Below are 24,426 nucleotides of genomic sequence, written 5' to 3' on the forward strand. Positions count from 1 at the left end.
AGCACAGACATCCAGGTGTCCTGTGGAAGAGAAGACAGGTCAGAGCAGAGGGTGTGACCAGGGTGTGCCTCTGATGAAGCGCAGTCCTCCCCTTACCAGCACCTCTGCTCCTCATCCTACAGGAGAAGACAGAACCATATTTCATTGGGATCTTTTGCTTTGAAGCTGGCATCAAAATCGTGGCCCTGGGGTTCATCTTCCATAAGGGCTCGTACCTCCGCAATGGCTGGAATGTCATGGACTTCATTGTGGTCCTCAGTGGGTGAGTCCTCCTCCTGTCTCTCCTTCTTTGTGTGTGGGGGCATGCCTGTGGTGTCATAGGTGGCTGGGTGCAAGGAACCCAGGGCTGGGAAGACAGCAGTCTGTGGAGTGGAGTCAGAGGAAAAAGTTCTCGGATAAGATTCCCAGTGGGGCTGGATGATGGGCGACCCACCTGCAGGGGGGTGTGAGTACTCTGTGGAAATGCACGTGGCATCTGGCAGAGGGCATGGAACTGAGATCTGGCTGCTGCTGCCTCTGGTTTCCCATTCTGGGCCTGGCTAGTGCTGAACAAGCATATCCAAGTGAGTCTTTGCACTAAAGCAGGCAGTTTGCCCTAGCCTGAGGGGCTCCACCAAAAGATGGGCCCAAAGATGCCAGCAGGTGCAGGTTTTTCTTGGAGGTGGGAGAAAACCCCAAGCATATTTTCTGAATTGATAATTGAGATTTGTATTCTGACAACAGAATTCTTTTATGATTTGCAGATTAATATGAGGAGGTATAAAATGGAATTGCATTAAAACATTTGATAAATCATTCCTTTGGAAATTAATATAGTAATACTACATTGTGGCTGATCCAGTGTCATAAACAGCATATGTGATGGCAGTACGCCTATTTAAATATTTGCAGAATCATTCTTTTGGGGATGGACGTAGTATGCCTGTATTGGGGCTGATCCAGCACCGTTGGTGGCATATGTAATGGGCCTTGGGCCTGGTGGTGATGGGCATGCCTCCCTTGGCTTTTATGGCTTCTTGTTGGTCTTGGTGTCAGGTGGCTTTGGGTGCAGCAGGGGAGGGGTGTGGACCAGGCCCCGTGGGGAGCCCATGTCCTGTGTGGGTGTGACGTGGGCATTCCCTTACCCAGCTGCCTCACAGACAGTAGTTTGAAACTGTGAGCAAAAGAAGAGAGAGGAGTAGAAAAGTGAGGAGAGGGGAATGTGAGCCACCATTATGAGTGACTGAAAGGAGAGGGGAGCAAGGAGGACATTTTTTTCTAGGGAATAGCCAGAGGAGTGGGGGTGGGGAAAATCTGACAAGAGTAAGAGCTTGGGGGCATCTGCATCTACTCGTTATCTGTGGAATAGACACAATCCTCAGATGTTTAACCTTCACACCCACTGTGATTCAGTGAAAGAGAAAAGGTCGAAGGTGTAAGGGACCGGAATGTATGAATGGAAGCTCACAAGCAGCCAGCGCTTCAATAGAGGGAACAAATAGACAGAGATGACTATTTATATTTAAAAACGTCTATTGCCTTACAATAGGATTTCCTGAAGGTTATTTTTCTAAAAGAAAATTCTACTACTGAATTTTAAGTATGATTTAGTGTATAAAGATAAAATTTATACATAGTATTTCAGAAGTATGTGGTCATAGACATTGCAGCACAGCTGGGCGATGTTTTGTGTATTTTCTTATTTTTTCCAGATTTACTGAGGTATGATTGACAAATACAAGTGCTATATATTTAAGGTGTACAATGTGATGTTTTTATATACGTATGCATTGTGAAATGATTACTACAATCAAACTAATTAACATATTCATCCCCTCAAATAGTTACCTTTTTTTATGGTGAGAACCCTTGAGATCTACTCCTAGCAAATTTTAAGTATGCAATACAGTATTATTAACTGTAGTCACCATGCTGTACATTAACTCTCCAGAACTTGTTAATTTGTAACTGAAAGTTTGTACTCTTTGATCAATATTTCCCCTTTTCTTCCACCCACTAGCGCTTGGTAACCGCCATTTCTTTCTCTGTTACTATGAGTTCGACTTTTTTTTAGATTCCACTTATAAGTGAGATTATGAGGTATTTGTCTTTCTCTATCTGACTTATTTTACTTAGCATAGTGTCTTCCAACTTCATCCATGTTGTTGCAAATGGTAGGATTTCCTTCTTTCTCGTGACCGAATAGTATTCCATTGTACACATATATACTACATTTTCTTTATCCATTCATTCGTCAATGAATGAATTTAGGTTGTTCCCATATCTAGCTATTGTGAATAACGCTGCAATGAACACGGTGTAGATATCTCTTTCAGATGGTGATTTTATATCCTTTGGATGTATACCCACAAATGGGATTGCTGAATCATATGGTAGTTCTGTTTTTAAGTTTTTGAAGAATCTCCATACTATTTTCCGTAGTGACTCTACAAATTTACATTCCCACCAACAGTGCACGAGGGTTCCCTTTTCTCCACATCCTCACCAGCACTGGTTGTCTTTTGACTTTTTGATAATAGATAGATGATGTTTTAAACGTCCTTAAAATAAATAATATATACTATAAAATAAAAGGCCTAAATGAGACTCTGAGTCATTTAGAAATGTTGTGATTCTGTCTAAAACAAAAATGCTGTAATGTATATGCATTTTATATTAAGATTGTGTGACCCTGCTGAGTTCTGTATGTGTCAGAGCCCATTTGAAGTTTCTTGACTAGTCCATTTATTTTTATTTTAAATTATTATATGTTCATTAAAGAAAATATGGAAAATACAGAAAAGTCAAAAGAAGAGGAAAACAGTTCACTGAGTAAGAAAAATTCCTAATTATTTTGTGGCATTTCCTTCCAGCCCTTCTAATGCTGAGCAAGCTCTCTTTTCAGTGTTCATAGTTTTGCTGGCTTTTCTCAATATAATATGGGCACAGCACATAATACTCCATATTTTGGTAAAAATCTGTAATGAACGATCAGCATTTTGTTAAATAGATGGACATAGCTTCTCCACTTTTGCAATTATTTGACACTTAGATTGTTTTCTGCTTTGGGCTATTATAAATAATTATTAAAGATGCTCCAGTGTAGAGCTTCTGAAAGAGAACCCACCATTCTGATGCGGGGTCTGGGAAGTAGGATGTGCAAGGGAGGCGGGAGGAACTGGACCATTTGACAGGATGAGAAGACTAACAGGAGCTGTAAGCACTGCCTTCAGATAAGGGATGCCATGTGGTTGAAGGAGCCGATGTGTAGGAGTCAGCAAGGTCCTTCTGTTAGCGTGGCCAAGACAGCCCTCCGTATCCTCACCTGCATATGGGGCTGCACAGGAGTGGGCACAGGTGCTGAGCCCTTGGCCAACTCACTTGTCCTCTCTGTTCTCTCTCCACCTGGCCCTTGCATCTCCCATTCTTGGTGGCTCTTCAAACTTTGCTGAAGGGCCACTGCTGTCCATCTGAACCGATAGGACTTTGCCCCTGTTCTTCATGTACCTAATGGTTTCTTTCTCTCTCCTTAATTCACACGCACATGTGCTCCAGGGAAAGACCTTGGCGCTCTTGAGATCCATGCTGAGGTTGTGGTTCTGTCCCACAGGAATGGCTAATCAGATTGTCTTACATTCACAGGGTGTTTTTAACTACCACATTGCATCGCTTCTAAGATGCACATTTCTCGTGCTGGAACATCTCTAAAATCAGCCTGTGTCTTACAAAAATGGCGTGATATAGTTTAAATGACAGCATTTTTCTTTCTTTCTTAGTGGTACATAAAATTGTGGGGCATCTTACAACTGTTGGGGTCTCAGATGCAGTGAAACGTGTGGTAATACCAACCCACGGAGGCAGGCAGATCAGGCTTGAGATAGGAGTCACCTAGTGCTCAGAGGGGTTAAGTGCTCAGCCCAAGACCAGCAGATACAGGAGGTGTAACTGTGCACTTTGACCCAGGCCTGGTGCCTTTACCCTTGCCCCGTGCAGCCCCCTCTTCAGGCTTCCTGATACCCGCCCAGGCAGCAGTCCCTCCTGGCAGCTCTTACTTCCCACCTTAGCTCCAGGTGTCACCTCGCATTCTCTTCCTGTGTACAGGAGGAATGACAGATGCTAGAACACGACACAGCACCTCAGGCTGAAGCTGCACAACTTTTCAGCTCTCAGTGTGCGATGGGAGGGGAGGAAGGGGGTGGGGGCTGAGGTTGAGGTGTCAGGTAGCTGGCTCAGTGGAAGACTTTCTGTCACTGACCTTTGCTAAGAGATGGGTTGTTGGGGCCCTGGGCTGCCACATTCTGCCTGACCCTCTAATCTTTAATATTCTTAGGTCTGTAAGTTGAGGGAGTTCATGGTTTAGAAAGTCAGTTTATATACATTATTCATCTCATCCTCATAATCTCCCAAATGGGATCTTGTTATCCTCATTTTATAGATGAAGAAACCGAGGTTCAGAGAGGGCATGTGACTTACTAGGAGGTACTAGATCTGGGACTTGAACCCACATCTGGCTCTAAGTTCCTTCCTCAACACTTATTGTCCCACACCATCAGTCCCCTCACAACCTCATGGGCTCCATGGTTCTATAGCTCTGATTGCACGTTCCTTCGGTCCCCTTGAAGTAATGTGGGATGGGCTCAGGGAGGGGGCATAATCAGGCAAGTGTCCCCAAGCTAGAGCTGAGGCTTCACCTGTGACCTGAAGAGGACGAGAGCCCCACCTGTCCATCCGAAGACTTCTCTCTGTGGGCTTAGACTAGAACTCCCTGCTCTGTGGTTAAGAAGGCACATTACTTAACTCTCATTGCTTAATGCATAAAAACTGAATCAGAAGTTCCAGCCTATTACTTCATTAATTGGCTTGTTCATTAATTAATTAATTCATTCCTCCATTTATTTATTCCACAAAACCTGTATTGTTGAATACTCAGCAAATGCTAGGACTGAGAAACACCAAAAGTTAATGTATTCTCATTTCTTCTAAAAGACAGTGAAATTTCCATTCCTTTAACAAACTGTTACCTGACATAACTTGGGATCTCTCTTATACTGGTAACAATTCAGGAGATGTCATTTCTAAACACTTGTTAGGTCACTTGGAGAATTCTAAATTATTTGAAGTCATTATTATGTATTAGTCTTAATAATAAGTCATAGTACCTGGAGTAGATGGACAAGTGATAGAAGAAGGTGAGAACTCAAAGGCACTCCCAAACCATAGGTAAGGACAGGGAAGTGAGGCCAGGGACTGTGTCTTTGAACCCTGTTCATCTCTGTAGCACCAGTGCCTGGATTATAGTAGGTACTTAATAAATGCTAGTGGAATTGAACCCTTGTCTATCCCAGACTCTCTCGTCACCTATAAGATACAAAAGAGAGTGCTGAGGGAAGCGGGGGCTGGGAGTAGGGAGGTGTTGTCTAGTCTCGGTCCTTCCTCTTGGTCTGGGTGAGCCAGGCAGCATCTGCATCTCTCTCACGTAGCTGTGACTCAGCCCAGCTTGCTCACAATCTGATCACCCTGTTAGAGAAGTGAAAGCTGGGAACTCCACCCCTAGATTAGTAAGAGGTATTGGGCTTCCGGTCATCTGGGCCTATTTACCAGGTTCTCAGTGTTGCCTTTTGGGGATTGCTTCCTGGATGATGAGTGGGAGGTTAGGGATGAATATCGAAGACCCAACCTCCTAGGGTGGCTATGCGCGCGGAGGGGTAAGGAGAAAGCAGCAATATCACATCACCTGGTGTTTGCTGTATAATGAAAGCTGCCATTTATTGAGCCATATGCCAAAGACTGCGTTTTATGTATATATATGGTATTGCTCAGAACATGCTCTGCCATTGATTTTGCCAGCTTTGCTGTGGGAGATGACCTGTTTGACTGTTCCCTTAACTGCGAGCCCCCAGGTACAAACTCTGGAGAGTGGACAGGTGTATCTGAGCCTGGGGCCCTTCCTCCTTCCTCTACGGAGGCCTTCACCCCAGAGCCCAGACGATCACCTGTCTCCACCCCACTGTCTTCCTTCAAGTCCTTCAAGAGACATGATTGAGTACCTACAGTATGCCAGGCACTGTGCTAGGTGTGGGTGGGGTGGGGCTGAATGTCCCTCACCAGGAGGCCACATGTCATGAAAACCCAGAAGAAGGGCATCCAACCTAGCTCTGGGCAACTGGGAAAAAGCTCCTGAAGGAAGTAACATTTAAATTGGGGCGTGAGGATGGGCAGGTAGGACTTTGACAGATAAGGAAGGAAAGGAGCTTTTCTGGGAGAAGAATACTACATACAAATCCTTGGAGGTGGGAGAGGGAGAGCCAGCAGGTCACTTCTGAGGAGTTGGCCAGTGGAACGGTGAGAGATGAGCCTGGAGAGGTCTGCAAGGGTCAGTTTAGGCCGTGCTAAGGAGCTTATCCCTTAGCCAGAGGGCAGTGGGGAGCCACTGAAGGTTTTGGGCTGGGGGTGGAATGATTAGTTCTATCTGTGTTCTGGATGCCGCACAGAGCTTTTTTATCCTGGAGTCAACTCTGAGGAGAGGGCATGGAGGGAGAAGGGAACCATCATCGTATCCTCAGCTGCAGTTTTGGAGGATGTGCATAACCCAGCAGAGAGAGGGAAGACAACAGGAGAGGGAGCAGGGAAGAGAAAAGCCCGAGGAAATGGTGCCGAAGAGCTGGGAGCTGCCCTCTAAGTCCCCAGCTTCTCGCCAGTGGCACACGCAGCGTGGTTCAGCCTGAAGCCTTTTGGTAGGAGGATGCTATCTGGAGCTAAATATACATCGATAGATATTTTTAGAGGGCTTCTGTAAGGAGGCCACCCTAATACACGAGTTTCCCAAGCAGCTAAAGATCGAGGAAAGCACGGTTTTCCTCTCAGAGGAGCACTGTCACCCAGTGCTGAGAATGTGGGGGAGGTGTTACCAATGCAGTCCCGGGGCCCCCAGCCCAATTTAAATCCCTGTAGTAGTAGTATGATAACGCTGGGTGTTTATATAGCATCTCCATGCCAGTGAGCCTGCATGATTTTACAGACCCATCTTTTACTCATCTTCTCTGCTCTGAGGGGGTGAAGCAGGAAGGTGGGGAGCAAGGAAGGGCTGGGTGGAGGGAGGAGGCATTGGAGCTTGTTGTTGTAGAGGTGGGGGAACAGGCTGAGTGAGGAGAAGTGAGGGGCTTGGAGCTACTCAGAGGAGCCAAGTCAGTAGAAGGAGACGAGGTCTCCTGTACCTTCGTGCTGCTGGTGGGCTGTTCGGCTAGTCCTTAGCTAGACTGTTTCTCAAGTTCTTACTCCCAGCAGAGTTGGTGGATGCTAGTCTGGAAGATCTCCACCTCCTCACTGGCTCTGTTCATTTCTAGCTTCACGCTGGGGGCACATGGCTGCTCCTTGCAGAATCTCCTATCATCAGAACAACATTATTTCTCTTTTAATTGCATTTCCCTCCAGAAGGGTGAATGATGGGAAAGATAGAGTCAGAATGTGGAATTTTGGGGGCCGGCCCTGTGACTGAGGGGTTAAGTTCATGCGCTTTACTTGGGCGGCCCACGGTTTCACCGGTTTGGATCCGGGTTGTGGACATGGCCCCACTCATCAGGCCATGCTGAGGCGGCGTCCCACATAGCACGACCAGTGGCATTCATAACTAGAATATACAACTATGTACTGGGGGACCTTGGGGAGAAGAAAAAAAAAAAGAAGATTGGCAACAGATGTTAGCCCAGGTGCCAATCTTAAAAAAAAAAAAACGAATGTGGAATTTTGATTCAGGGAGAGAGGTGAGCAAAAGGCAAAATGTGGAGCTTAGGGCTCTCTTCTTAGCTCTGTGCTAATGATAAACCCCATTCCTCCAGGGATGGGAGTACTAGGTAGTAGCTGACAGGCGGTTGAGTTGGGATTACTCCTTGGGTGGTAAATAATTTACATGTATTCTGTCTTTTTCTATATTGAGATTCATTACTGATTCACTCACCAGATATTTATCGAGTCCCGGCTGTTTTCTAGGTATAAGACATTGGTGTCGGGATGGTTTCCCTTTCCTGAGACTTCTTGTTGCCACCCCCACTGATTGACAGAAGCTCAAACTGGAGAGAACTGAGTGGGGGCCAGAGCTGGCCCTGATGTCAACAGGAGGAGGGAAAGCCAGCGAGAGTGGAGACAGTGTCCTAATCCCCGGGTAGTTTGGTTTGGGGCTATTTTTCTGGCTTTACATTCGTTCAGGGTAACATAGGGGAAGAAATTATGGCACAGTGCTTTCTAAGTCAGACCACTTCCTTGGCCTGGAGCTCCCATTTTAAGGCAGTTAAATCTATACACTCTTGGGCATATGCAGGAGTGTGTGTGGAAGTGGGCAGCAGGAGCAAAAATCCCAAAGTACGTTTGCAAAGCAGAGATGGATATAGCATAAATGTTCACTCTATAGCTTTATAAGATAGCCTTGAGAATAAAAGGGAGTGTTTGCATTTCTCTTCTGTGGATGATGTATGTCTCCTCACTTGGGTAGAGATTTGTGTACTTGGGTCTATGTCGTAAATAGAGTCCACAGTTAAGTATGAATGCGTCAGTGTGAAATGTGAAATTCAACAGTCCTGTTTAATGCATGGATCTCCAGTGTCAGGAAGGAGCAGATGTTGATCAGTGCAGAGTGGTTAGCAAAGGGGAGGGGAGGAGAGCAGTGCAGATGCTGAAAGGAAGAAGGGTGTGCTGGTCTAAAAGGGACCATAAAAGAAAGTTAAGTTTAAGGTCACTAAAGCTTAATCACGGAATTTTAGATCTGGGAGGAGGATGAATTTGTCCAGCTTTCCCTTATTTATTAGTTTTCACAGAAGAGAAAACTGAGCCCCAAGTGGCCACGCAACTTGTCCGGGGACTTAGAGGTGGAAAGTCCTGAGCTGGGGCTCGGGTCCTGGTTTAACTCCAAATCCAGGACTCAGTGGTACTTATACTCCACTCTCCCCGGCAGCGAGCGAGCATCTGTTGCTGCTTGATTGTGAACAGGCCATCAAGCTGGGCTGTTAACAAATAAATAAGATTTTTTATTAGTTGGCTGGAATATATATGTGCACTTTATGTGGAAACAGAGTTCAATCTAGCAGACTAAATGCTTCGGGGGTCTTGGGTCCTGGTCCTGACCCTCATATACATTCCCTCTGTGATACTAGGTGATACATAAGCCAACTCAGCTTCTGTTTCCTTTATGAAACTTCATTTATGAGGTGAAGATAATACCTGCCCTAGATTTCTCGCCAGGTCTTGTGACAAGCAAATAAAATAACAATGATGCTGATGCTGATGGCTCTCATTTCACCAGGAGTTTGCATGTCTTATTTTAAACGTAGAAGCTTTCATATACCATCTCAGCACTTGCATATATTGTTTTAAATATGGAAACATAAAGTAAGGCAGATATTATCTCCATTTTACAGATGAGGAAACCAAACCTCAGAGGCTAAGTCGCGTGCTCAAGGCCAGTTACTAAGTAGGGAAGGATTGGCATTTTATTTCTATTATCAACGATTCTAAAGCCCGTGTTATACCCACTGTACAGCCCAGCTGCCTCCGTAAGAGAGTTTTGAAAGACAATGAAGTAGAATATGAAATCGGTGAGCAGTAATACCTTCTCCCAGGATAGTGCTATTATGAAGATAAATGTTAAAATACTTCTAAAGCTCCTTGAGTGCCTTGACAACAAAGGTGTATAAAAATTAAAAGTATTCAAAATACTACAGTTCTGAGGCCCCATTCAGAATAGTCACTTACCTCCATATAACTCGCGACCTCAGAGACAAGTTTCACTGCAACCCACTGCAAATTCCAAAACTACCGCTCATTTAAAAATTTCCATTCGTTGTAGTTTTATTTCAAGACAGAAGTTGACTGCAAATTGAACAAGATAGGATATATCTTATTCCTGTTAATAGTGTATCTAATTTCATCAGAACTAGTAAAATGCTTCTACAGTTATTATTGACAACAACAAAGAAAATCCAAGGGTAGAAATTGAAACAAAGGCCTTCATTTTTAACCATATCAACAATGAAAATATTACATTTCCCCAATTCTCACTTTTTGTCTTCATATTCTGGCCCCTACTCTCTCCCCCACTTCATACAGGTCTTACATATACACGAACATACCCACGTCAGAGGGGCTGCATGTTAAAAGAAAGGCTGAAGAGAATGCCCTTTTGCCTAGGAGGAACGTCTGATCAGAGAGACCGAGCAGAGAGCTCCAGTCATCGCTCTGAGGAGAGCTGACAGGAAAGGCTGCGCTCTGACATCCTCCCTCTTGTCTTTCATTTCCTTCCGTCTCAGCTGCCATTCTTCTGTCAGGAGCTTGGGCCTTGGTGACAGAATGGTTAGGAGACAGGCTCAAGGCCATGGCTTTTCTCCCTGGCCTCAAACTCTGGGACAGTGACTGGGAGGCAGAGTGACTGGTGTGACTGCTTCACACTTCAGGAGGCATTTGCAATGAAGTCTTTTGATTTATGTCACTGTGGGGTCCTGTGTATCTCACCTCCTTCCCCACCACCCCTCTAGGACCAGGCTGGACCTTATGGCATCGTTCCTCAGTCCAGGACCACACAACCGGCCATGAGGGAGCTGAAACTGAAATAGAACTGGTTTGGGGTGTCTTGGCTTTTGAGTCTTCGTCAAGGCTCTAGATGAGAGGGGATGACCAGAGTGATGTACCTCCTGGCCCCAGCCTTCTCAGGGCTGAGCAGCCTAGCACCCGTATCTGAAACTCTGAATTATGGGGTGGGGGAAGACGTAGGAGGAATCAGGAGAAGACAGGAGGGAAGGAAGGATAGAGGCAGCCAACAATATTTGAGTACTTCCTGTGTTCAAACATTGTGCTGAGGGACACAGCCATGAACAGAGATAGAGTTTCTTTTATCTTAGAGCTTGCTGTCTAGCCGAGAAGACAGATATTAAATTACGCTTAAACTTAACGGTATATAAAGTGCTGAAAATGAGAACTGTCAGAGTGTTGGAGGATTTTAAATTGGGACCCTGACCTTATCTGAGGGGAGGAGAGTCAAGGAGTTGATGTTGATGTTGACACTTAGAGACAGAAGAGTGTTTGACTGAGAGAAGAAGAGAAGAGGGAAGGGGGCAGGAGGAGGAGGGTTTAGGCAGAGGGTAGGGCAGGGGTAAAGGGCTGGAGACAGGAGAGGGCACAGCAGGTCTCGGAAACAGAAAGAAGGCCAGCAGGGCTGACGTGTAGTGACTGAGGTGACATGACGGTAACCTGAGGGATGTTGGAGAGGGGAGCAGGGGCTACATCATTCAGGGCCTCCTTGGCGTCACCAAGGATCTTCAGTGGGAGGCCATTGACTAGTTTGAAGCAGGGAAGTGGATAGATTGGCAGAAAATGAATGGGGATGGGGCAATGTTTGCTGAGAAGATAGAACAACTTTCTTCAATGATTCCGAGTCTGCTCAGAATTAGCCACATAGAATTAATGTCCTCAGAGTCCCTCCCATCTCTCTTGCCTTCCAAGACTGGCCCTCAACTATAATTTTGTTTAACCTATTGGAGCTGTTCCAAGACCCAGTCTATAGACCTTATAATCTAGCCCATTATGTGGATAGAGACCTGTTAACCCTGCCTGGAGTAGAGACATCGTCCTGCCTTCTGGGTTCACACTCTGAGCATCTCCTACTGATTCAAATAATGGGTAAGAATTGATGAGTGCGTGGGCTTTTATTTTTGATGTTCAGCAGAGAAATTATTTAAAAAATGCTGTGCTTAGAACATTGCTATATGATTATTATGATTTTTATTTTTCTGATAGAACAATGGTCAAAAGATAAATCCAACCCACTTGTTTGTTTTTAGGATGTTTCTCTTGTTCCTGCTCTCTAAGCCCATGACACATCATGATGCTGAATCTGGATCCTAACTGAACGGTGGTTAATCACCACCATAAATATAACATTTTTTCATTTAGGGGCCCCTTCTGTGAGGAGCTCAGAGTGCTCTGCAGTTCAGCCTCTCTCTATTCCTCGTTTGGGAAGAGGCAATAGAGGCCTCCCTCCCAGTTCTCTTTCTGGGTAAGTGTTGTGTCCTCTGTTCTAGAGATAGGTCATCCAGATGGATGCTCCACACCTGGGCACTGGTGCTAGCCATGGGGAGGTGTTCACTGCTTCCCCATCTTTCCCACCGACTACTTAAATTCCACATCCTCTCTCCAGAAGAGTGCAGCCAACTCTTTAACGTGTGGGGTTTCCCTGCCTGCTCCTTCTTTGTCTTCTTCTTACTCCCTCTAACCCTTCTCTGTTATCATTTTTCACCCTGGTTCAAAATAATAGACTGGGTGAGTTGGGGACAGGTGACATGGAGGGTGTGTATGAGTGTTATGTGCGTGTGTGTATGTGTGAATCACACTAGTTCCAACGGACTCCTTCTTAAAGCTCTATCTGTTAGAGTGATTTTGACGTGCAACCCTGTTTCTCCAACAAACAAATCTCAGTTTGGGGTGGGTTCTCCCTGTTAGCAATATGATAGCTCAATGTTTGACCGGCTACTACTGCAAATAGCAGAGGAGCAACTTCCATGACTTCAGCTCCTACCAGCTGTGACTGGTCTGAAGCTAAACATCAAGAATTCACCCAGGAATTCAAAGTTTATAACCACAGACAGAAAGTCAAAGCAGGAAGATACCTTAAGAGTTCCCTAGTCGTTCCAGTGGTTTACAATCTGTGGGCCATGGGACTCTGGAGACCCCTGGAATTATTGCAGTGGGCATGCAGATCCATGGCCACACTCAGCATTGGCTGTTCCCTGAATTATATTTCCCACAGATATGTACCAAAGTATCATTTTTCTGAAGTGTGTGGGTGCCATTGTGATTTATAAAATATAAGTATATTTAAAAGCGTTGTTGAATGAATAGTGGCTCCCCCCCCCCCCCCCCCAGTTTAGTCAGTATAGCATAGTGGTTAACAATTTGGGCTTTGTAGACAGCAAACCTGAATTCATATTTCTGCTCTCCTGTCTACTAGCTCTGTTGTTGTGGGCAAGTGACCCAGCTTCTGTAGCCTCAGTGTCCTCATCTCTATAAAAATGGGCGGGGTTGGGGTGGAGAATAACTTCTATTTAACAAAGTTGTTATGGGGCTAAATTAATGAAATAACTCCTCCAGGGGGTAGAGTGGGTCTTGGATTTCTGACATTAAAAATGGAGCCTCATGCTTGAAAGGATGAGAACTGTTGATCCAGTGTGACTCCTTATTACGGATGGGGGGACTGAGACTCAGAGAGGGCTTTGGGGGCTTGAACTCCAGTGTATGCCTGGTACTCTTGTTTCTGCCTATGGATAAAGCCTGATTGTAGTCAAGCTTGCAGATTTCTGGTATTCAGCCTGGTGTAGGTATAGTGGGAGAAGTAGAAGTTAGACACAGTGCTTGCACTCATGAGTGGAATGGTCTGATTGGAGTAGAATACACATCTAAACATAAGGCAGCCATAAAGCAGTCAGGACATAGCCTGGTTCTGGTTCGGTGTTCCAGTCGCTAGGAGTGGCTAGAAGGAAAGGATGTGAGTTGGGTTAGTGATACCCAGATCTCTGTCAAAGGTTAGTTATTCCATGGTCGGCCTTCCACCGCTGGTCAGAAATGGCTTCTTGGTTAGTTCTCTTTTAGTGGTTGCATGCCCATCTTTCCTCAACCCTGCGTGTATATACACCTTGTCTTACTGTCCTCAAAATAAAATAGCTTTTCCTCAAGCTTTGTCAGTTTGAATATAGATCTTGATTTGATTACTGTTTGAGAGAGGAGAGCAATGTTAGATCTTTAAAGATGTATGTCTGCTTCCTGAAATTCACCAGTGGAAATTTATAGATTCACAGCAAGGCTGAGAAAGGCTTTGCAGGGAACTGAAAGGCAAGAATGTATACTGCAGAGTCTATGAAGACTCTCAGCATCCTTGGCCCTCGCTGTGGGAGGATGTGGGATGGGAGAAGAGGTGGTTGATCCTTTTTAATAAGATTTCTCCTAGCAGTACTTCTTTCCCATTCATCCATCCATCCGCCCATCCACCTATCCATCCACCCATCCATCTAACAAACCATCATGTATTATTTACTAAGTCCCTACAGAATGCCAGGCACTATACTGAATGCTGAATATGTCAGTAATATAACTGTTATAGTCCCTGCCCTCCTGGAATTTACCATCAAACCAGGCTTATGGAGGAATAAGAAAGCTTAGTTTGATGTTGCCTGGACTGTACTTGGTAGCGTGGGGACATAGTGGTTTCATAGATGTGTACTCCTCTATTACCAACATCAAATCACCTTGATAATGCATCCTAGTGGGAAGACTAAGGACTTTAATGTTAGGCAGACCTGGGCTTAAACTTCAGCGTTGCCACTCAGATGTTACTTTGGGCAAGTTATTTAGCCTATTTGGATCTTGTTTATAAAATCTAAAATACCTCTTTTGCAAAACTTATGTGTTAGGTTAAGCAGCACTGGATATTCTAAAAAATAACCCCCCAGATTTCAAGGGATTCACACAATAGGTTTATCTCTTGCTCCTTCAACAGGCCAGTGTGTTCTTGGCTTTCTCCCACTTGGTGATTTAGGGACCCAGTTTCCTTCTATCTGGTGGCTTGGCCATCTTCTAGGTTCTCATGGTTTACATCTCCTCAGTGGAAGTGGAAAGAGAGTATGGAGAAGGAAAGCTCACTTTTTACGTTTCTTGGCAGAGAAATGACACACATGATATCTACTAACATCCCATTGTCAAGGACTGCTGTAGGACTCAACCTAGTTGCAAAGGAGGCTGGGAGATCTAACTGGGCGGCTGCCTTTCAGGAACAACCCAACACTGTGGGGAGGAGAGCATCAGTTTTGGAGGACAGGTGTGACCTCTTCATTGTCTACATGAGGGTTAATAAGAAAATGTACGTAAATTGTCAGACGTAAAGTAGATATACAATACATGTTTTCTTCTAATTACTAGTAATGCCCATTGATTCATGGACTATTTACTATGCATATATGAAACATTTTACTAAGTGTTGGGGCTAAAAAGATAAATACTAAGATGTCTGCCCTCAAGGAGCTTTCAGTCTGATGTAGTATGTGTGTGTGTATATATATACAGATCATTTTAATTGAGCTCAACATTTTTGATCAGGAGGAAAGATTGTGCAAATATCCATTCGACTATCCATCCATCCATCCGTCCACCTTTTATTAGTGCTTCACGCGTACCAGACCTGGTTGAGAGTAGTAACAGGGACAGTAGTAGAGTTAAATGAGAAGGAGATGGAAGGTTATTGGGAATTTGGTTTCATTTTGCTCTAACACAGCAGCTGTTGACACTTACACTACATGCTGGTGTCAGCAGCCATTGACCTCTTTTTGTCACCTCTTTTGATCAGGCTTTGAAGATAAGAATGGGAAACAAGCAGTTTATTTCATTTTATTTTTAGGTAGTCTTTTCCTCTTCAATATAACAAAGCCTAGAGGTAGTGAGCCAGCTGAGGCTATTTATAATCTGTCCATGGTGGCGTAGATAACACTGCTTGTTAACATCTGTCAAACACTAAACTCTGTGGCCAGTAGGAGAGAGGATCAGGAGTCAGTTTCAGAGGGTAAACCTGCTTTTCAATTTACTAATGTCTTTTCTCTCCTTAGTTTGCACAAAGAAAGTTGAGAAGTCAGAAGTTTAGGAATGAGCTCTGTATGACTACAACAAGTAAATTGGAGTCAGTAACAAATAAATGGTTATTGTGGGTCTTCAGGGAAGGATTTATTGTTGTGGCCAGAGTATCAGAATGGTCCTTGGGGATGTCAATTATGTTGCTCCTTGCTGCAGCTTATGACATGCCTTCTATATGGGAGTTCTGTAATTGGATCTAGGAGAGGTTTCTTTTTCCAAAGGAATAGGCCAGTTTGGTCCCAAGTTCACGACCCTGAGGAAAGGAATTTCAGAAAGGAGTTGCCCAAATTCTTCAGCCTCCTTGATATTTCCTGTGTTCAACTCTGGAAAAGGGCTCCTTCGTTCAGAAATTGGCCCTTGTTGTAGCGATGCTGGGTCAGGAGACGGGGAGGGGAAGAATGGATGAAGAGCTGGGATTACCTGGTTGTTCAGGACTGCTGACTTCATTAATAGCTGATGGTCAGTGCTAAGCACTGCATTAAACATTTTAAAGAGTTTTCTTCTTTGATTCTTACAACAACCCTGTGGCATGGATACTGTTATCACCACTGGATGAGCAAACCAGGGCTTAGCTGGTTCCGTAATTTTCCCCGTATCACACTGCTCGTACTTAGTGGAACCAGAATTCAAATGAGATTGTCTCATTCCAGAACCCATGTTTTCACCGTGATGCCATACTGCCTTCCTAGTGGGTATATCGTGGAGACTGCCTGCTCTGGATTTTTGCCCCTGATGCGTCTTAACTAACAAGGGTAGAGGGATGTATCTATTGGTATGTCAAAACCCATCAAGGGGAATATGAAACCCGCTGCTTGATTTTAGTTACTGGGAAAATGTCTTTTATTGAAAGGAGTTAAAAGAACAACAGATTATTGAATTTTCTGTATCACTTTGATCTCAAAATCATTTTAGACGTATTATCCATTTAGCTCTTTAAAATAGTTCAGTGTTACAACACAGGACAGCCTGGCAGGATGGAAGGAACAAAGACTATGAAATTACATAGTTCTGCATGTGAAGTCTGAATCGGGCTCTATGACCCTGAGCGGTTATTTAACCTCTTAGTCTCAGTTTCTTCATTGGGAAATTAAGGATTCAGGGTATTTGTGAGTATTTTATGAGCATCCTGATACGTATGGAAAGAACTTGGCAGAGTGCTTTGCACATAGATTTTCAGTAAATAGTATCTATGATGATTTCCTAGTTTACTGATGAGGAAAAGGAGACACAAAATGAGCAGATGTATTCCTTGAGTTCCTCTAAGCTCCACAGAAATTCTTGGTCTGGCTGTGATGAAGTTGATGTCCCTGTATTTTCAGGCTTTTGTTACTTGCACTGGGCCATACTAGCTTCTAGAATGTACTGAATCTTGGGTGGGCTTCAGGGTCCTGGAATTATTTTCGTATTTGATCTGTAGTCACAGCTCTTAGTTTACCTAGGATATAGGTTTCAAATTATAGTTGAATAACTGTATTCACCTAATGATAACAAAACAGGTCTGTACCTAACAAGGCACAATGTCACTTGGCTGTGAACAATAATAATGCTGGCCTGATGTGTGGTCTTCTTTTTCTCTCTTTACCCTGTGTTTGAATTCTCTTCCCAGTTCTGGTTTTAAATTTACCTGCTCCAAGAAATTGATCCATTTTACTTCCTCTCTAGTCGCTAATTTACTTCCCTTCCATTCATATTAATATAATCAAAATCCTTTGATAGTTCTGTTTTTCGTGTTTCTTTCTTATTACACATCTGAGTCTTCCTCTTTTGAGAGAACACAACACGTTAATATTTGTTGTAATAGATGATTTATTTCTTTCACTTATATAATGTTTGCTATTGATTAGACCTTATTGTTATTTTTCATTTTTCTTTTCTTTCTTGTTTTCTGTATTGGTCAGAATCTTATAAATCAGTTTCTTGTAATTATCAACCAAGTTATTAAATTTTCATAGTGGAGATACTAATTTTTATCTTTTTTGTTTTATTCCCCATCCCTTCCCCCACTCCTTTGCAGACTATAAGCGTGCGTATGCATGCAGGACTAACCTTGATGCTGAATTTATAGCAGACTTGTAATACTCATTGTATAACTGACAGTTTGACAGTCAAACTCAGTCAGTTCCAGTGAGAAACTGTTGTGGTGGAAAGCCCATCCAGACCAAAGTTGATCAAGTCCTGGTACTGGTCCTTATTGGTGGTATGACTGTAGGGCTAGTTCTTGAGCTTCCTGAGTCGTCATCTTCTCTGCAAAAACAGACAGCAATACTAGCCTTCCGGGAGTGTTGAGGAGATTAAATGGAATGGCATCTGTGAAAGCCTCTAGTACCTTCCTTGCTTCTGGTACCTTTCCCTGTCCACCTTCCTCCCATGCCTCTGCTCATCAGTAGAAGGAGTCGTGGAGGTACCTTATGCAGTTATCTGTATTCAGGCTATGGTGCTGCAAAGAAGGGAGCCATTAAAGTTTGATGATGCTCCCAGGAGCTGCTGGCCTTGAGAGGTGAGGTGGAAGAGAAAAAAAAGAATAAGAAATAAGAATAAGAAATTTTGTAGTTCTTAAAGAAGATAGGCACAGGCTTATGGTTTCTGATCTGCCCATATGTGTGCCTGAGGATGGGTCATGTATATTCCTGCCTGAGGTTGCCTCAGAGGACATCTGCATCTGTGCTTTCATCTGTATCCACCATACCATACGTCTTCCTAAGGAGAACTCTTGGTGCAAAGACACCCTAAGAATTTACTGGAAATAAACTTCCTCAGGTCATCATTTCTGGAATGCAAGTTCTAGGCCTGGATGGACATTTGAAAATGAATTTGTCACAAGGACAACGACTCAGCCCTTATTTTATTCATGATTCTGACCATTTGAAGGCAGACCCATTTCCCACCAGGGCAAACTGAGATTGTCTTTTCTATATACATGTGAAGGGAGAGAGGAAGGAAAGCCTGTTTGATGATTTTTGGAAGGCAAACTCCCTCCAAATTTAATTGTACATTAAAAACAAAAGCAAAAACAAAAAGTCAAAGGATTACAAAAAAAGTAATTTTATTTCTTTGAGTAGATGCAAAGAGACATTCCAGAAAGGGTAACTTCTCAAACTATAATTTTATTTAATTTTTTTATGCCTCCTTGATTTTGTTCTTCCAAAAAGAAATTCTTTCCTACAAAATGACCCCCTTTCCAACATTATTATTTCTGTCAGTGGTGTTGGTAGTCCACGTGGTTACAAGGAAAAGATCTTGAAGTGTGTCAGGAATACTGAGACCTACCCCAGGCCCTGCCAGTCCCTCGCTGTCATTTATTCACGTGCAGCCTGGAAGTTTTGATGGATGGACCTGTTAGGGAGTCTTGAATGACCTGAAATGGTATTAAAGGTTGGTATATATGAGCATTTTCCCCCAGGGAAAGGGTCCATAGCTTTTATCAAAGGAGCCTGTGACCCACATTTTAGGACCATTCTTTTAAATGATCGCTTAGGAAGCTTGATACTAGCTTGATAATTTATTTGGATTTTATCACCCTTCCTGTCGTGTAGACTTTTCCGCTATGTTCGATGTCTTCATCAGTCCAAGACCTTGTTTCTCTTTCTGCCTGTTTCTACCCTCTCTCCCCTCATCTGGATTATCATCAGTGGGTCCATTCCCTGCAAGAGCATCATAGCTTGACTTCTGGCCTCAGATTTGCCCCTCCTCTGGTCTGTCATCACATGTGCAACTGAATAATTCTTTCTTCGTCTCTCTCTCCTGATCAGGACCTTTTGCCAAACTTTTCTTTCCTCTTTGATATGGAAAGAAGCTCTTCAGCATGGCATCCCAGATGTCTCTCAGCTGAACCTCCTCCTCCTGCCTCAGTGCCCTCTGCCCCTCTTGTCTCATCACTGCACCGAGGGCTCCGTCATCCCAGCAGGGCCAGACTCAGTGGTGCCTTTATCATCTCAAAGCTTCTTCCCGTGTTCCTTTACTTGCTGTCACCCTGCCTTATTTATATGCTCCTTGCCCTTTACCAGTTCCAGCCATAATGGTCTATCTGTGGGAACCAGCTCAAGACCCAACTCCTCAGAAAGACGGCGCCCCTCTCTGGACCCTCTTGTCACTTACCTGCATCTTCCTTTCATCAGCAGGCACTGTGTTCCCTCTTTTGTTATTCTTGTGGCCCCCTTGTTTACTCCCTTGAGATTGAGGGTGGGGTCATGTTCTCCTTTCCCTGTTCTCTAGGATGACTTGGGTTTTCTCACCCGTGAGTGATGCCCAACAAATGCCGGATAACAGAGGAGGTGAAAAGCAAGGGTCCATGTGTACCTGTCGTGGAGCTGATGGGGAGAGAGTGTGCAATCACAGACTCAGCTTGAGCCTGTACTCTGGTTTCACTCCCTCTGCCCAGGGGTGTTTCCCAGTCCTGAGCCCACGTGGCAGAAATCAAAATGTAGGCCATGACCAAACTTTAGGCCAGTGGGGTGTGTGTGTGTGTGTGTGTGTGCACTGAGCTCCCAGTGCAGCGGGGGCTGGTGAGGCTGAAGGTAGAGAAGGGGTCACATGGGGTGCCGTGCTTGTATTAAGACTTCCCTCCTATTTCAGTGGCAGCCCATATCCCATATTAGTTATCTCATTAACTGAGAGGAAGTTATTTTCTTTCTCTGTGTGCTTTTTCTGTTGTTGTTTTTTTGTTTAAAGTAAATGAGGTATTAGACTGTCAATCGTCAGATTGACATGGATTCCTTTTCCTTCAATCAATCTCTCTTCCGCCTGCACCCCACCCCCCCTTCCTGGACAATTAGCAAAGTGTTTGGTCTTTGGTTTGGATGAATAATTGATTCAGAAGCTTTGTGAATGATTCATGGCCCATATGGTGGGGCAACAGGATGTGTGTGTGTGTGTATGACCAGCATCTCATTGAAAAGGTCGAGGCTTTTCCCTGGCTGTGTGGAGTGGCTGGTGCAGACCACCCCTCAGGGGCACAGTAGGTTGCACGTGGTCTTCCTCTCCATATTCTATCAAAGATTAAGAGGGTTGGAGCTTCTCCCAGGAAAGCACGCTTCTCTATGGGTGTATGCATTTCAGTCCTTCTCGATCAGTGGTTCTGTTTCTCATTAGGTTAATCAATGAATTGGAGTTGATCCCCTTTAAACCAGCTGTCCACCCTCCCCAGGATGAGTGGCTAATTTGATGTTCAAAGCATTTGAGAAAAGGGCGATATCTTTCCTTCTTTCCTTTGCATTGTAGTATTTCAAACCTTCCCAGGCAGGGGACATTTGTTTTCTTAACGTAGAGTCTTAACCTACGTACTCCCTGCCGGACACTAATTCTGTTTCCCTGTGTATCTCCTTCAGTGGAGACGAGAACACCTGGTTACCATTCATTATATAGTTCTTCCTTGTCTTTGAAAACTGTTATTAAATATTGTGTGCATGGGAAGTGGGACTGATGCCTAGCTTGTAGAAGTGTGACATTCTCTATCTACAAACCTCAGTTTTAATCATTTTGTAGGGGAAAAATTGGGACTGCTGAATATGCCCTGACCTTTGGAAGCCAGCCAAAAGAAAAAAATGCGTTTGTTACCTGAACAGAGTTCATTGCCTCTTAGGCAGTCAAACTACACATTTAATTACAGGCAGTTAAGACAGAGGCAGTGTATGAGTAAAATGCAAGACTCTGATGAAGATAGGGCAGTATGTTTATTGGTCTTTTGTTTTTTTTCAGGAATGTCATAAAGATGTTCCCCTATATTTTCTAGTACAATTTGAAAATTATGCTTGTTATATTTAGGTCCTTAATCCATCTTGATTTTATTTTTGTGTATTACGTGAGGTATGAATATACCTATTCGTTTTTCCATGGGTTCCCAGTTCCATTTAGTGAATAGTACATCTTTTGCCTACTGACTTGCGATGCCACTTCTGTTCAGACACCAAGTTCCCATATATGCTTGGTCTCTTGGAAGCTTTCTGTTCTATCCCATTGTTTATTATTTGTCCATCCTAGTAATGATTGACTATATTTTTATAATGCTTTTGGTAACTGGCAGTGCTAATCATCCCCTCTCCATTTGTCTTGAAAGTTGGCTAATCTTATGCATTACGGTTTCATATGAATTTAGAATTTACTTAAGATTTTGTTTGGCAGTACAGTGGGTTTACTGACTAATTTAGGGAGAATTGACATTTTTACAATGTTGAGTCTTACCAATATCTCTTCATTCATTTGGGATATAGTTTAGGCCCTATAAGAGTTTTAGAGATTTCTCCATTTAAGACTTGCACATCTTTTATTAGGGTAATTTCTGTGTATCTTATAATTTTATTGCTCTTGTGAATGAATTAATGTATCCTTTTGCATTTCTAATTGAATAGTGCTAGTGTTTAGAAATGTTACTGCTTTTGTTTGTTGATGTTATGTCCAGCAATCATGTCAAATCCTTTCATTAATTAAAATCATTTATTTGTAGATTCCCTCAGATTATCTATGTAGAAAACTACATCAACTGCAATAACTTATTATATTTCTTTCTTTCCAATTCACCTACTATATATATTTTTTATTACTGCATTAGCTAGAATTTCTAGGAAAATGTTGAAAATGGCAGTAATAGAAGCCTTTCCTATTTTATTTCTGAGATGAAAGGGAATGTTTTTAAGGCTTCATCATTACGACAGATGTTTGTTGTAGTGTTATGGTGGGCACTCTAAGGTAAGTGAAGAGAAACAGTTAAATTAAATTTCACTATTTGCTCAATATTTTCATTTAATTTATAAACTCAAAGGTTTTAGAAGTTCATTCTGTATAAGGTGAAACATTGAAATTATTGTGAATGCTATTGAAAATTCAGTTAAAAAGTTTAACATTAACAATAAACTTATTTATTTTTGGAGTGATGGTATGCATACAGTTTTGGTGCAACATAGTGTTATTGTATAAACAAAATTTTTACTAAATTAAGAAACCTATGGAATGGAAATCTATGGAGTTGTGTTGAACACATAATTCTTAATCAAAGCTGACAAGATCTGGTATCCTACAAGTTGAAATTGAAGCTGTAGGCAAATAGAACCAGTCAAGAAAGAAAGGTACCAAAGGAAATTCAGAAAGTCCATCAAAAAGCAAGAAAGGAGAGAAAAGAAACAATTAGTAAGACAAATAGAAAATATGAATGTAGAAGTAAGTCCTAACTTAATAGCAATAAAAACAAATGTAAATATGGGGCTGGCCCTGTGGCGTAGTGGTTAAGTTCGACATACTCTGCTTCAGTGGCCCAGGTGCACGGGTTCGGATCCTGGGCTCGGACCTACACCACTCATCAGCCATGCTGTGGCAGTGACCCACATATAAAGTGGAGGAAGATTGGCACAGGTGTTAGCTCAGGGCTAATCTCCCTCAAGCAAAAAAAAAAAAAATAGAGGAGAACTGGTGATAGATGTTAGCTCAGGGCTAGTCTTCCTCAGCAAAAAAAAGCCACAACCCAAAACAAATGTAAATAGACTAACCTTATTTTTAAAAAGACAGTCACCCTGTGATTTTATTTAGTTTTTAAATCCTGTGTTTAAAAGATTCAGATAAATAAAAATTATACTGGAAAATTGAAAATAGAAAGGGTGGTAAAGATATGCTAGACAAATGCAAACCCAAAGAAAGTGAATATAATATTTTTTAAAAACATTAAGGTGAAGGCATTATAGGGGACAATGATGACTGTTTCATTCTGATAAAAAGAAAATCATTCAAGAAGATGTAAAATTATGAATCTTTCTCATCAGCATAATATCTGTTAAATATTTAAGAGTAACTGCTAGTTAACTGGTTTCTAACTGGTTTTGAACAAAATACAACCAAAATTTGTTGTCATTTATTCTTTGTGGTTGACGACAATTCTAATATAAACCTGATTATTTCTTTACAGAAAATTAGCATTTTTCGTTATTTTTGGTGTTCTAAAATTTTACTGATACATGTCTTATATGGTGCTTTTTACTTAATTTTTGATTTTTCGTGCCAGTTTGGGGGGCCCTTACAGTCCAAAGATTCATATCTTTACTCAGTTCAATTCTGGGAAATACTTTTGAATTGTTTCTCCCTTCTTCAAATTGCTCCCCCCTTTTTAAAATTTTTAATGTTGTTTTCTCTCCATTTTACCTGTTCTTTATTTCTAGCATTCATTATAGATGATGTTGGGGCATCTCTATATATCCTATATGTCTTTTAATTTTTCTTTATACTTTTCTTCTTTTGAGTGCTCTGTGTTGATTTCTGAGAACATTGCTTGCTTTCAATTTCCAGGTCTCTAATTCAGGTATTTCGCCATTCAGTCTATTTAGTCATTTTTAACTTTTTCAGTTATTGGAATTTTCATTTGTACTCTCTCTAGCTAATTTGTTTAAGTGCTTGCAATGTTCCCACACTTTCCCCTAAGGTATTAATGATCCGTATTCGTTCTTGTTGAGTATGAGTTCTTTCATTTTGTGGTGTTTTCTTTCTTTGTGGTATTGTGTTTCCTCGAGTGTTTGGTGATTCTTGACTGAAATGTCATCTGTCTGTTATATCTGTGCAAACTGCTTGAAGGGCGTTAGACTGTGGGGCTAGAAGTCTCCTGAGAGTGTGGGAGCAATGAGCCCTGCTGCTGGGCCGGTCACTTTGACGGCCACTCGCCTGTTCCTCTTGGGGATAGAAAGGCACTGCCCCGCTTTCTCTCTTGACTTCCAGGCCCAAGGCCCAGGCTTGTAGGGGCATATTCCTTTATTGGTGCCTGGTCCAAGGAGGGAAGGAGGAGCGACAAAGAGAGGAAGGAGTAAAGTGCTTGCTTGATCG

General features: G+C 42.8%; 1 protein-coding gene across 3 annotated transcripts in view; it reads left to right on the forward strand.

The window, feature by feature from the left end:
- Positions 1–24,426, forward strand: part of CACNA1E (calcium voltage-gated channel subunit alpha1 E) — a 475,242-nt gene that overhangs the window by 198,632 nt on the left and 252,184 nt on the right. For all 3 annotated transcript variants that reach the window (XM_070591752.1, XM_070591754.1, XM_070591753.1), the window contains exon 5: positions 123–262. In XM_070591752.1, coding sequence (XP_070447853.1) covers positions 123–262 — 140 coding nt within the window. The remainder of the gene's footprint in view (positions 1–122; positions 263–24,426) is intronic.

The sequence above is a fragment of the Equus przewalskii genome, chromosome 23 (assembly GCF_037783145.1).
Source record: "Equus przewalskii isolate Varuska chromosome 23, EquPr2, whole genome shotgun sequence".
NCBI lineage: Eukaryota > Metazoa > Chordata > Mammalia > Perissodactyla > Equidae > Equus > Equus przewalskii.